The sequence below is a fragment of the Scophthalmus maximus genome, chromosome 3, assembly GCF_022379125.1.
Source record: "Scophthalmus maximus strain ysfricsl-2021 chromosome 3, ASM2237912v1, whole genome shotgun sequence".
NCBI classification, from domain to species: domain Eukaryota; kingdom Metazoa; phylum Chordata; class Actinopteri; order Pleuronectiformes; family Scophthalmidae; genus Scophthalmus; species Scophthalmus maximus.
Genome location: NC_061517.1, coordinates 22,073,835 through 22,087,938, shown reverse-complemented (window position 1 = coordinate 22,087,938; position 14,104 = coordinate 22,073,835). Strand labels below are relative to the sequence as shown.

Here is a 14,104-nt window from a genome sequence, read left to right as displayed (position 1 = left end):
CAGGGGTTAATTCTTGCCCATCATTATCATCATCATGAGCCCACCCCCATTCTTTCCACTTTCTGTGCACAGATGTGCAAAATGAGTTGCTGGAGTTCTCAGGGTCACTGGTTGTTCATGCGGCCCTGGGGCCATTGTCTGCCCACTTGCTGTGCAGTCTCGCACATTACAACTTCATCGTCGCGAGACGTGTAAAGTTAATGGTCTTTAACCTCTGACTTTTTAAAAAGCATTCAAATATATAATCCTGGTGTGACCCCTGGCTGACATTTCCATTAGAGTATGTGTCAGAGATGACGACTACTCCCTGAGGACAAAGTATACAATACTACACGCTAGATAAGATCATGGTGTTTTGTTTTTTTTCAAACTAGTTTTCAATTGAATTTCACACTTAACCACGTTACAACATTATCACCATGATCATCCAGGACATGCCTGAGGTCACATACTTGCACATTGTCTATGCTAAAACCTCCTGCGATGTTCAAGTCTTCGGCTTGTGTTAGCTGAGCTGCCTGTGTTTTAAAATGAGCCGCACCACACATGTTCCCGGTTTGACATCATGAATGAATGACAGAGAACGAAAACAAAAAAACAGAGTCAACATTACAAACTGTTTAATTTGATACAAACAATGACAGGAGGAGCAGTTCACTGTAAACCCTACTCTCTCACAGAGAGGAGTCAGCGGTCCAGACTGGGAATGACGAGTCACTGTGACTTGTTCACATTTCATTGAGGATCATGATGGCAAAGTAAAGCACTATGTTGATTCAGTATTCTAGATGGCTACTCACAAGGAGTTACTGTATATTTACTGCTAACGGGACAGAGACGTGTCTCGTGTCATTTGCCGTCATGTCAATGAACATGAGGCAAGTGGAGCTTTTTTCTCCCCTTATTACAATTTGGATATAACTACAGTATAGTACGTAAGACAGCAACTTTAAGAGTGAGAGGAACAGTTGAAGAACGTGGGATGTTATCCTATGTTTAACCTCTGATGTGACCCCCGGATGATATTTCCATTAGTGTGTCAGAGAGTACATCGCATAGTGCATCACTGATCATGTGGTGGCAAAGAGCGTGAGCAGTCCTTTCACGAATGACAAGATCTCGTTCCCTCCCAGTTTGGACTCTCCATAAACTCGATCCACAAAGGAAATGGGCACCTGTGAGTTAGAAGAAGAAGAGAATTCTTTTGCAGTTCACATCCAAAAGTCTGAAGTCACGACACTGAAATTGGCTTCAGATTCTGCATATAAGTTACATTTTAATGATGGTATTTCTCTGATTCCAAGCCCCCCAAAAAGTGTGATTTCTGCGATTTTTCTATATTAAATGTTATCAGATGATTTCTAGACTACACATGGCCTCACAAATCTGAAACTGAGAGTCCACCTGTTGTTCCAGTCCAGGTTTGATAAATCCACCTATAATGGTTTTTGACCAAGACCTGGTCTGATGTGGTTTGGATGCAGACCGTTTTCACAAATACAACACTGGTTTCACAAATCTGAATGTGGGCTTCAAACAGTCTACTAGTTAACCTAGTCCTGAACGACACATCGAAGTAAACAAGACCCAGAAAAGTGAAGTTTATAAAGTAGACCTAGTCCAATGTGGTCTCTCCCTCCCTCCTCCCCCGTTTCACGAAGTTTTCAAGAGTCCATATTTGACAACTGTAGTGGCCTTAAAGCTTTTCAGTTTCACAATTGGGACAATGGGTTTAAATGGAGTTAAGACCTTTACTTTGATTTCTAATCAGTTTTCATATTTTGTGTGTTGTGTAAATAAGGAGAATCAAGTGACATATTATACATTTCCTCAAAATCAGAAGCTGCGACTCAGAAGCCAACTTCACAGTTGAAAACCATTCATGCGCTTAACATAAAACACAAAAAATACACAAGTGAGTGACAGGATGAATTACCTCTCCGACTGTGTAGTTGAGTTGTCTGGCACGGACGATCATCTCCATCTGAAAGACATAACCTTTGGACACGCAGCGCTCAACCAGATTCTCCAGCACCTTCTTCTTGTACAGCCTGACATGAATGAGAGGAAAAAAGGCAACAACAGCAGGAGTGTGAGACAGCACACTTTGAGGCACGTGCAGCTTCAACGGTCAGTGGCATTTCCCAGCAGCCCTCACACCACTTACCTGAAGCTGCCTGTGAGGTCCGAAGCGTTGGGTCTCAGCAACACTTGAGTCAAAAAGTTGGCTCCTCGGCTGTGAGCAAGAGATGGAGGAGGAAGGAAGAAGAGAAAATTAAACCTCTGGCCCAGTCCACACATACAAGAGTATTTTTTTTTTACAAAACTCTGTCCAGGGTAAATATTTTCAGAAACAATTATGAGTTACAGGGTTTAAACATCATTGTTGTCTGACTGCCAAAACCACTAACAGCCATTATTGTAGGTTCATGATTGGTCATAATGGTGTTACAGTTAACCTGTTGCTTTGGCCTTTCGTGCGATTTCCTGTCTGAGATTTCAACAGAGATTTTTTTAAAGAACGTGTGTTCTAATCAGGATCTGTGCAAAACAATAATGGGAAATCTAAAACAGTACACCATTGCTACCTGATGAGTTTCCTGCGCAAGTCCCAGCCATATACGCCTCCATTGCCTGCGTAACGAGTACTAGACACCAGGTCGTAGTTAGCCTCCCTCTGCTTCCTAGCGAACGAGAAAAAAACAGTGTCTAAATGACAGGATGTATCCACAATTTAACTTCAGCCTGTCATGTGTGGGACACTGACTCAATATTATTGTTTAAATAGGGAGATTTTTCCCTCAGTATATGAATTATAAAATCAGGAAATGGAAATTCGGAAACACTTACTGAATAAATTCTGGGATAAATTTGGGCTGAAAGAAAAAAAAAAACAGACAGTCACTGAAAAAAACAACACCAGCCAAATACTATCTCTAATTCAAAACCTGTTATAGAAACAGTTAGACCTGAAATGACTACTTAGTTTATCAATTAGCCATCCAAAAGACAATTAATCAACAACTGTTTTAATAATAGGTTATTTTAAACAGTGGATTTGCTTCTTTGATTTAATAAATCAAAAGAGCGACAGCTAGTAACCGTTAACTACAGCCCCAGCTTCAGAGTCATGTGTTGTGTGGCCACCGCTGGTTCTCATGCCAGGAATAGTGCAAACACACCCAGTGTGAGCGAGTGAACTGTGAACCTACTGTGTACAAACAATGAAGTAAGCTCCACTCACGTGATGGGACAGATCTGCATCCATTATGAAGATGAAGTTCCCAGTTGCATGCTTCACGCCGTGGATGTAGGCAGTGCCTAGGGAAGGGAAGCAGGAGTTCGTCAGTAGTAGGCACCGGTTACACCAACCTGAATCTCACACACACCAATACACCAATCTCATACTCACCTAGGCCCAATTTCTTCGCTCGAGGTCGTAGAAGCTGAAACATAGAACAGAGAGAGCGTCAGGGTAAGCGCCATTCATTTACTAGAGCAGCGCTTTTCACACAGACTGACTCTTCACTTACAATCCTGTCCTTGCCGTAGATTTTCTGCAGCTGCTCTGCCACCTCCAGTGTGCCATCTGGGCTTCCGTCGTCAATGACAATTATCTCGTAGTCATATCCACTGCATGCACAAAAGAAATTATACTTCAGGTGGTAGTGAGCAAAGTAAAGTATATTATATATTATATTATATCCTGTATTAAATAAAAAAATTATAATATCAGTTATAATATCAGTAGCCCGTTCTGTCCTGTAAATCGAGCTCTAAATGTGACGTCAATGTTACTAGGTAGCTAACCATGTATGTAAGAGGGCCGCAGTGGAGACACTAACCAGAATAAATAAAAATAGAAACTTAAAACAATGTAGCAGCTTGTCACGTTCTGCCATGATTTTTGTTTGCATTTGGTCGCGGAGGTCGTAAGTTGAACCTCCCTGGTTCACATTCGTGGTGTCCGAGTTGTCCTGAACGCAGCATTGCTACAGTTGCGAAGACAATGGTTGACATTATGAGCGCCCTAGATCCTTACCATTACCTTCACCACCACAACTACATGCCTTAACCTTAACCTCACGAAAACATAACCGTAAGCCGGACATTTAAACCAAGCGTTAGCCCTCAAATAGCCATTTGCAGTAGTGAGGAGCACTTCCTCTCTCAGGAGTAGTGACAGCTCATCACGGCCTGGAATTACCACAGCAGTAATGGTGGCTAACGCTAGCAGTAACCGCGCAGCTTTGCTTCTGTAGCTCGTCACAACTCACCTTTCACCGAAATATTTCACCAGCAGCCACACAATCAACGGAAGGTTCTCTCGCTCGTTGTAGGTCGGTAATAATACGGAATATTTGTCCCCACTGTCCCGGTTTGTCTGTGGGCTTTTTCGGCTCGCCATTGCGACGTGCATCTACTTCATCCCCACCGCGTAAACAAGACACACACACAACATCCTGTTTGTTATTTTCAAAATAAATAAAGTATTGGAGGGAATATACTGGAAAATCTACTGTGTGCAATTACATTTTTACAATGGTGGAAGAAGTACTACTTTTTAAAAGTAAAATAAGCAATACCACAGTGTATAAATACTCTGCTATATGCAAAACTCAAAATTTCACTCAAGAAAACGTTCATAGGTTAATATTAATATGATTGAACCTAATATTCTTACAGACCAAAATATACTTATGTAGAACATCCCATTCCATAATAATCTATATTATTATTATTATACATAATATTCACACATACATTTTTTAAGAAAGTGAAACTGCAAAATAGATATTGTGGAATATATATATATATTTACACACACATAAAATATCGTCAAAACTGATGTTGTTCAGTATTTGAACTGAGGTACATTCTACAGCAATATTCAATCTGTTTACATATGCTACACTGAAAAATCCCACTTTAATCACAGAAACATTTACCTGTTCACACATTTAGCCCCAATGTGTTCCTGTCTTCTTATTAGCAGGTTATACAACTCATCTATATTAAATTTACAGTGTATTAGCAGTTTATTAACACCTCACAATCGTGGGGGGAAAAATCAGTTTTGTAATGAAAAGCCATTATTTATCTTTATTTTGAAAAAAACAGACATTTCAAACAAAACCGGAAAATGATCGTACCACTGAAACCAACTTGACACTTTACTTGTCGCTTATAGGCTGGAACTTCCTGGTCCTCTTCAAAATAATCACGACTGGAAACGCTTCCTTCAACTTGGTTCTGACAAAGGATTATGACTTTATCATCGTTACTGATTATTATTATTGAGTTTATTCACTTACTCTCCAAAGAGAAGGTCAAGGTCAGATTGTACAGATTCAGTGTCTTACTCAAGAGCTCGTCAGCAGAAGACACGCCTGCTGTCAGAGTCTTTCCAGCATGAAACAAGTTTCACGACACAACTATAGAGCTATTTTGGAAATAAAACATACTTCATTTGACACATATTAATGGAATTTTATTAACAAAATTTAAAAAAATCAAACATACAAAAACAAATGCCGGCACGCACGCACGCACGCACGCACGCACGCACGCACGCACGCACGCACGCACGCACGCACGCACACACACACGCACACACACACACACACACACACACACACACACACACACACACACACACAGGACGTAATGCTTATAACCCAAACCCCAGGATATTATACAAATGTAAACATAAATTTTCAACGTGAATACATACAGTATAAAATATCAATAAAAATATCATAACATGAATAACTGTATAGTAACATAAAATATACAAATTATGGTACACAAATATTCTCACAGTATGATTTCTACCATGGAGAAGACCATGGATTGTGTGTTTTCCTTATCCTCGAGGCAGTAAAGGTTAGCATGGCAGAGGAAACTGGTAGAAATGTAATGCAGGTGGATAACTAAACTACTTGGTATTGATACAGTGCATGAGTACATATCATGGTGTGAATAATGGTGCATAAGACTGGACTTAACTGATCCCAGTGGGAACATATTTTCTTTTATGAGGCTATTTGTTCATCAAAACACTGATCTATAACAGAAAACTTCCAACTTTTTTTCTTCTCAGCTGTTTTATTTATGTCAAAGAATTCAACAACAAAAGGACGGAGAGGTCTCCTTCCTGTGTTATTTCCTTTTCTCACATTTAATGAAGCATCCTTATTCAGTCAGAGGCAAGTTCAACACACAAACATCTTCATTGGTGCTTTTTAAAATCTCCATTCCCAGTCCGTCATTCAGCTCCTAAAGAACCACAGTCGTTTTCCGACAGATGTCTGTCACTCAGTCACTGCTTCTTCATATCCATTCAGGGCTGGTAGCCATAATAAGGGTCTTCTGGATAAAGAGTGTACACAAAAAAAAGAATCAAGTGTAGGCCAAAAAACAGAGCTCAAAGGGAAGGTAATATTGGATATAACATTCGTCAGGGACACAAACACATATCCGAGAACGTATATCTTAATATACCCAGGACCTGTCCTTGCAGCTAACCTGTTTGCTGGGGAGCTTGGTGGCAGCCTCCGCTACTGTCGCACACACCCGGTGGTCCAATCTCGCCTGGCTGTCCTGGAGGTCCAGGGATCCCGGCTGGTCCAGGTTTACCGTCATCTCCTTTGGAACCGGGAACTCCCAGCTTGGACTCACCCGGAGGCCCTGCAGAGAGACATGATACACATGCATCAGAACCACACTTCTGTACATGTTGAGTGTAACTATAGTTCAGAGATTATTTATCGCATCTGATACAACTGACAGCATTACACTGTTAAAAAGATCAGAGCAGTAAAAGATAATGAATATTGTGGGTATGAGCCTGACCGTTTGTGACCGTAAAGGACAGATCTCAACAGGGCCATGAATTATTTTCTGTTTTTATCATTTGTGAATATTTGCCTCATATGTCGGATCATATGTGCCTGTACAAGCGGACCGGTTTGAGTTTTGTCTCCAGCTCGTCCATATGGCCAATGCACCGGATGCGCCGTGAGCACCAAGTTCCAAAAAATGAGAGGTGCACGACCTATGCGGCACCTATGCCCACTGTGCGGCACGGGAAGTAAAATCAAAATGACGTCACCGCGGCCGTGCGGATGGACAGATGCGTCAAGCATAAATCCAGCGTAAGCCCCAGCAACCATTAAAAATCCAGCACAGATATGAAATGCAGCGGTTACCTGCTAATCCTTTGACCCCAGTCGGCCCCTGGACAGTGGTCCCTCCATCCCCTTTCCCCCCGGGCATCCCTCTCTGCCCTGCAGAAGAGGTAGTTACCAGTCAGCAAAATTAAAGCTTGAAATGATCACAAAATGAGAAAGAAGGTGACATAATTATAATCTATTAATGTCAGATCTGTGTTTGTTTTCTTTTCATTTAACCATACCATCTACCGGACCTAGTCTTACCCTGTTCTCCTGGATACCCAGTCCTGCCTGGTCTCCCTCTCGTGCCAATGTTGCCCTGGGAACCCCTGGTACCTGGTGGGCCCTTGGGCCCTGGTATACCGGGTTCCCCCGGGGGCCCCACTGGCTCCTCAATGGGAGCTGGCTTCCGACCTATCTCGTTAATGAACATGTCGAGCTTCAGCACCTCCTCTGAAAATGCAAGAGAACGTCTTTGCATCTGGAGTTTATTTTGATTTAGAGTCACACAGACAAGAACACAGATGCCGTCGCTGTCAAAGTCTTACGGTTTGACCTGCTCGCTAACAGAGGACTTACTGTGCACGAGCTGCTCGCAGGCCTGTGTGACCAGCTGGTAGATCATGGCCATAGACTGAGGTTCCCCCTGCAATACACCAGCAGACTCACCAACTGTGGCTCAATAAAAGCCAGTGTTTAATTCTGAAATTTGATTTTTTACACAAAAATGTGAAATATTGCAAAGATATCACCCACCTTCTCTCCTCGTTCTCCTTTACCACCTGACAGACCCTGTAAAGTGAAAGACATATGAACATAGACTATAAATAAAGAAATCTTCAGACAAATAATGACTGAGGCTGTGATTTGTCCCTTTGCTTACTGTAGGTCCAACAGGTCCTGAGCGGCCTCTTTCCCCTAAAGGCCCTGGGTATCCTGGCAGTCCTTGGAAACCCTGTACAATACACACAGATGGACAGGTGGAACAGCAGATGAATGACACACCGGACAGACAGATTTACAGTCGGAAAATCCCTCAGTTCACTCTGTCAGTTTGTATCACCCTGCAATTAGTGTGAAACACAGAAATGTTTCACTAATTGACCTGCAATGAGAATGTTCCTCGACAGTCTGGAAAGGTGATCTATTGGATCCAAGTCAGGGGACACACTCTTCTCTAAAGACTTGGTGTGTGATTTTTTGTGTTGGAGATCATTGTCGTGTTGTTCTGCCAAGACTCTTGAGACTGGGACTCCTCTTTTCGATCAGTAAACTGACACGCTACAAATTGTTGTCGGTTCCAGTAGCTGAGTGACATGCAAAATTTATATCAAGGCAGGCGATCTGCACCTTACTCTGGTAAAAATATTTCTGGCCTGAAGGTGGAGTCAAAGCTCATACCATGTCCAAATTGAAAAGTGTTCTCTCTCCGTACATTTGTACATGAATATCAGTCCATTGAATTTTAATAGTTAAGGGTGTTAGGTGTGATGGTGGCAGAAGACAAAAGGTCAGGGCTCACAAAAAATATTAGGATTTATCTTCCTAACCCTAACCCCCCCATCAAATATCCACAGTGGATTTCAGACATGCTTCCAGCATTCACAACTTAAACATTTTTCTGCCTTTTTTTGGGGTCCGCTTCTCCTTCCACATTTTTTAACCTAGAAACTTCAATTCAAAAATCAAAACGTTCAGCTCCATTAGGGCATTCCGGCTTGTATGCAACCTTTAGCATAACTGTCAAAGTAATTACACATTAACTACCATTTCCCACTTTTCCAACTCTTCATACCCTTTCATAAATTCAAGCGGGCAATCCAGCTCAGGATCAGCCTTTCAGCAGCCAAAGTTCCCACCCTAATGTATTCAGAAATTGGGTTTTCTAGTAAGTTATTTAAATTCTTCTTCTCGGTCATGGACCAAATTGTTTTGCATAGGTTGAAGTTTTCACCTGATATGAATGACATGAATGAAAGTAAAAGTCAATCTTACCCTGGGTCCAGTGAGACCAGGTGCACCGATGTTACCTTCGACCCCCCTGATGCCCTGTGACACACACCAGAGAGAAGAAAAGAGACACAGAGGGAGAGAGGGGTCATTGCTTCAGCTCAGACACATCTCCTTTCTGTACTGGCTGGGTTCACACTGCTTACCTGGGGGCCTGGGAGCCCCTCTTCCCCTTTGGGGCCTGGAGGTCCTGGTAAACCCTACAGGGAAAGACCACAGTGACGGACAAGATTGATGGGTTTACATACAACATTTCAAAATTCAGTTATTTTATATATATATATATATATATATATATATATATATATATATATATATATATATATATATATGTATATGTATATATGTATATATATGTGTATATATATATATATATATATATATATATATATATATATATATATATATATATATATATATATATATATATATATATATATATGTGTATATATATATATATATATATAGGTGTTTCTGCTATTTAAATTTAATCTCACCTGGGCTCCTGGCCGCCCAGGACCCCCCTTTTCCCCCCTTGTACCCGGTGGACCCTAACAGGAAAAATATGAAAACAGAGAGATGGTAAATCTTTTACACAAATAAATCATCATTAGATACATACACATAAATCTTTAGAGGTAAGATGTTTAAGGATAAGACGTTTCCTCACCATTTTGCCGTGGACAGTGATTCCTCTGGGACCTGCGCTGCCAACAGGTCCGAGGCCTCCCTCAAATCCCGATTTTCCTGAAGGACCCAGCCCCCCCTGAAACACAGAGAAAACCAACATCAGTTTGGGGCTCCAACATCAGTTTGGGGCTCCAATGCAAACTTCAAGATGTGTGAATGCTGATTATACATGTAGCAAAGGAGCTGGAGGATGACATTTCTGTACACAGTGTGAATCTTTAGAGATTGTTTAGAAGAGGCAGATTTTACCCAGACAAGACTTCTCCGAACTGAGACGCCAAAATCAGAGAACTGCCCTTCCTTCCAAAGAGGAGCCTGATGTAACATCTCATGTATTGTTTATTATTGTATTTTAAGACGCTTTCAGACTAAATATCACACAATCTTTTTGGTTTTATCTGAAACAATCTCTTCAAGGTCATGTACAGAATCAATATCGAGCCTCTAGATTTTCACAAAGAGATTAGGTACAGGTGTGGAGGAGTGAATAAAATCAGCCAGCCTTTGAACTATCCTGAGATCAGCACACACCTTTCATTTAACTTATCCTCTGAATCTTAAATACTGACAGTATGAAGGTGAGACAGACATTTTAGGGTTTGAGTGAGAAACATTTTGACAGCCTCTATGATTAAATGGGGCAGTGAGCATTTCTACAGTTATATTTCCGAATATTTCCTCACGGTCCGTTAGCTGTCACTTTTGAGTGTGCGCGAAAAAAAATCTGCCACACAACAATGCAAGGGCAGTTTGTTAACATCACTTGTCGACAACTTAAGAGACGTGCTGAAGGGAGGCGCTGCAACTCCGTTTTGGCCTAGTAGTTAGTGCGATGGACTCCCATACCGGAGGTCGCGGCCTGACCAAAGCAGCAAATTCACAACAACAGAAAAGAGAGAAACAGGCTTTCTCCAGAATCGCTTACTGCCCCTTGAATGCTGATTGATAATATTCACAACACCAGTTTTTACACATAACTCAGTGCAGTTCAGCCTTCAGATAGAAAACGCAATATCTGCTTTGATTCTCTGTCTTGTAAACCACCTCACCTAGAATGCATCTAAAGTCAGTGGATGACATTTAAATCGTTCAGCATGACAACGATTGTAAACATACAGCGAGAGCCAGTGGCGGTTCGAGTGTGACAGCGCGCAGCGAGGTCCAGAAAAAACGAGTTGGCTGCTGTAGTGAATTTGCAGTTCAGGTCGCAGTCTGTCTGTTAATAAATGCTGCAGTCAGCGTCTCAAGGCAAAGGAGAAGTTTCTGTGTGTAATTGCGAGCTGTCCGTGCCGCTCCCGGACGACTGCCGCCTTAATCCGCCACTGGCCAGAACAACCAAAGAGCTTTTCAGGGTGATTTTTTAATTTAATTTCACCTTTTGGCCTTGCTCTCCCTTCTCGCCTTTCTCTCCACGAGGACCTGGTTTTCCCTGGTAAAAAACAACAACACAAAAACAAAATCAGCTCGTTATTAAACAACTGGATCGCACAAAAAGTGATTCAACAAACAGACTAATGGTTAAGTGTTTTGTATGTATGTACAGTTGGTCCGGGGGAACCAGGCGCTCCAGGGACGTCAGAGGAACAGGTACAGGTGTACGCCAGGGCAGGACAGCTCTCCTCATCTCTCTGAGGCACACAACAGACAGATATTAGAAAAAAACACAAGTCTGCCCTTGAAGCCACTAGTATGAAATATTTACCCTCATTCTATTAGATAAAAGTGATGACAGCAGCATGGGGCAGGGAAGAAATGAACAGGCTAATATTGAAGCCATGAGACATTCGCAAAATTTTTATACATACTGTAAATATAATCAGTTTATAATGTCAAAAAGAAAATTATTTTCATTCTGCAATGGATGGTCAAGAGCAACGCAATGGGAACCTTCAGAGTAAGTTCTTTGCTCATTGCATTTCATACAGGTGGTATACACAGTCTATGTTATCTTCTTCCAACAAACATGAAGCCAAAATATCTCGGATATAGATGCTGCCATATTGTGCTGGTGACATCATTTGGAGCGACAGTCTGAGCTTTAGTGATTGGGGAGCGGAGCCGTGGTATCGAGGTCTGGTCATTTTTAAAGCATCAAATATCGTCAGAAAAAAAAGTAAGAAACCATCTAAATCATTTTTTTGCTGTGCACATTTTTGGTGGTCGATATCCCATCAGCTAACATGGATGAGGGCGGGGTTAATGGCCTATACTGCAGCCAGTCACCAGGGGGCGATCAAGATGTTTTGACTGTACTTTTGGGAGCTTTCATGGTATTCATCTTTATAGTCTATGCAGGTATCAACTCACAATAAGCTTGCACCAAAATAGGATTGAGGAAGGGTAAATGTAAACAGAGAGACTGACCAGTGCAGGCAGGTCACAGCAGGTGTCCTCTGAAGCCCATGTGGTGTTACAGACGATCTCAAAGGACTGCAGTTGGAACTGGATACGATGGAGATCACAGGATGAAAGTTAAGTGTGTACAACATTATTGGCAGACTGGGCAGAAATAGAACTGGACAGAGTAACAGTACCGGCGCCGATCCACTATTGGGTCCTCTGGTCTTCACCAGTTTCCCCAGCATCTCAAAACCGTCAGTGGGCAGGGAGCCCAGGGGGCGGGCTGGCCTCTCCCCCACACGCTGGCAGTCCACAGAAAGGGACACACTCACCTGGCTGACAGACAAGTGAACCTGCCGATTGGAGGAGAGAGGGCTCATCAAATGCAACAACAGGTGATTTAAAAAAAGGGCAACTCTACCCAACAAACTATAAATCTATTATTATTGCAATTATCATACTTCTTAATTCATCTTGGGGAATAAGCATGATCTAAGCTTTAGAGCTGTAGTTCCTATAATTTTGGGTGAGAGGTACAATTTTTATGATCTATATTTGTTTACCTATTGGCAAACTGGCACACTATTCTGAATTAGATATTAGCAACTATCACTGGATAACTCTGATACTGGAGCTTTTACTGTTCTCTAAGTCTTTCTGTGTACACTACAGTATATCTCACCTTGTGAAAGCTGCCATAGAAGAGTCTGCGGACCTGCGGATGGTCAAAGGTCAGTTCCTGCACCTCTCCCCTGTAGTCAAGACTGAAGTACACCAGATGCTTCGTAGTAGCTGTGGACGATATTCACTCGTAACTTTTATTTCTTGTATTAAGCTATGGGGCTCTTAAGATGACAATGTCAGCTGAATGCTTTCCACAACTTTGTTCTGGCTGGGTCTTTGGAAAAAGTTGTCCTGGTGTAATTGCTTTGGAAATGAAAAAATTAAAATAAATAGCTGCAACAAATATCTATTTTCCCAATGAAAAGTCTGAAGCATGTTCTATAGTAATGAAAAAATGCCCGTCCAGATTCCCTATATGTTAAAATATGATTTCAAACTTCAATGTTCATTTTGCTTATTTACACTCCTCCTGACAAAATAAGATCTTATGACAGACTTTGAGACTGAAGGGATGACACAGCTCCCTGCAGTGTGGAACACGACAGATGTGAAAACGATCACTCACGGTCGAGCACCACTCCCATCTTGGGCTGGAAGTCATCATCAGTGAGCTGCCAGAGGGCGAAGGGCTCCCTGGGTGTGTCCTGCAACACGCGGAAGGCGATGCTAATGGTGTGTTCTGGAGAGAAACCTGCAGGGTGGATAAACCTGGAAGGAGAGAGGGGAGAGCAATCATTTTACTCCCAGGTAAAGGTAATCTGCTCCATCCTTCTTCTGAAGAAGAAACCATTGGAATTGCGACTTAAGATACAGTAAGCATGTTTGTAGTATGTTGTATGTTTGAAGAAGGAGGGAGGGTCATGGCAAATAATGGGGATTGGTTAGCTAATGTAATGAAAAACAGTCAAAAGCACTGTAGTAATAAGCTAGTTTTCTTTTATAGTTAGTTTAATATTTAATTTAATTTTGTATTTTTATTTTATGTAGGATTGATGTATGTTTGTAAATGCTGCTGGATGCCTGAATTTCCCTCGGGATAAATAAAGTATCTACTACTACTAAAAGCAGCAGCTGTGAAAACAGAGGCTTTGACATAAAATAAATATGGTAATGTTGTAGATTAGAAAAAAAAACAATTACATTAACATTAAAACAGGAATAGCAGTACCAGCAATGGCTCTATGGATTTTTTTTTTTCCAATTCCAAGTGAATTTTGGCTCATTCAGAAAGAATGAGGACCAGATATTTGTCTTTATAGCGAGAG

The 14,104-nt window shown here is 41.5% G+C and overlaps 2 protein-coding genes across 8 annotated transcripts in view; both read right to left on the bottom strand.

Moving 5' to 3' along the window:
- Positions 1-603: 603 nt before the first annotated feature.
- dpm1 (dolichyl-phosphate mannosyltransferase subunit 1, catalytic) lies at positions 604-4,461 on the bottom strand. The gene is made up of 9 exons (XM_035645794.2): positions 4,278-4,461; positions 3,534-3,633; positions 3,413-3,446; positions 3,245-3,321; positions 2,851-2,876; positions 2,589-2,684; positions 2,168-2,236; positions 1,937-2,051; positions 604-1,175 (listed from the first exon to the last, which is right to left on the bottom strand). Exons 1-9 carry the CDS (start codon positions 4,418-4,420, stop codon positions 1,071-1,073), a joined length of 765 nt encoding a protein of 254 aa, XP_035501687.1. The 5' UTR covers positions 4,421-4,461; the 3' UTR covers positions 604-1,070.
- A 1,008-nt stretch (positions 4,462-5,469) lies between these two features.
- LOC118317244 (collagen alpha-1(XIV) chain) overlaps positions 5,470-14,104 on the bottom strand; it is a 37,072-nt gene continuing 28,437 nt past the window's right edge. For 5 of the 7 annotated variants that reach the window (XM_035645778.2, XM_035645781.2, XM_035645783.2 and 2 more), the window contains 17 exons: positions 13,405-13,547; positions 12,898-13,007; positions 12,410-12,568; positions 12,240-12,317; positions 11,417-11,503; positions 11,251-11,304; positions 9,856-9,951; positions 9,683-9,736; positions 9,332-9,385; positions 9,171-9,224; positions 8,059-8,130; positions 7,932-7,967; positions 7,755-7,821; positions 7,440-7,628; positions 7,212-7,289; positions 6,529-6,690; positions 5,470-6,372 (listed from right to left, as the gene is read on the bottom strand). In XM_035645778.2, the coding sequence (XP_035501671.2) occupies positions 6,344-6,372; positions 6,529-6,690; positions 7,212-7,289; positions 7,440-7,628; positions 7,755-7,821; positions 7,932-7,967; positions 8,059-8,130; positions 9,171-9,224; positions 9,332-9,385; positions 9,683-9,736; positions 9,856-9,951; positions 11,251-11,304; positions 11,417-11,503; positions 12,240-12,317; positions 12,410-12,568; positions 12,898-13,007; positions 13,405-13,547 (1,522 nt within the window). In that variant the 3' untranslated portion in view covers positions 5,470-6,343. Of the gene's footprint in view, positions 6,373-6,528; positions 6,691-7,211; positions 7,327-7,439; positions 7,629-7,754; positions 7,822-7,931; positions 7,968-8,058; positions 8,131-9,170; positions 9,225-9,331; positions 9,386-9,682; positions 9,737-9,855; positions 9,952-11,250; positions 11,305-11,416; positions 11,504-12,239; positions 12,318-12,409; positions 12,569-12,897; positions 13,008-13,404; positions 13,548-14,104 lie in introns of those variants that run through there. The other 2 variants (XM_035645779.2, XM_035645782.2) reach the window with 2 other exon arrangements.

Bases quoted from the DNA above. Each gene is read 5' to 3' on its own strand.
- dpm1 (XM_035645794.2), bottom strand. From the start codon at position 4,420: ATGCACGTCGCAATGGCGAGCCGAAAAAGCCCACAGACAAACCGGGAC. The intron at 3,447-3,533 runs GTAAGTGAAGAG...TCTATGTTTCAG, and splicing joins TCTACGGCAAGGACAGGATT to CTTCTACGACCTCGAGCGAA. The intron at 2,237-2,588 runs GTAGCAATGGTG...TCTTGCTCACAG, and splicing joins TTGCGCAGGAAACTCATCAG to CCGAGGAGCCAACTTTTTGA.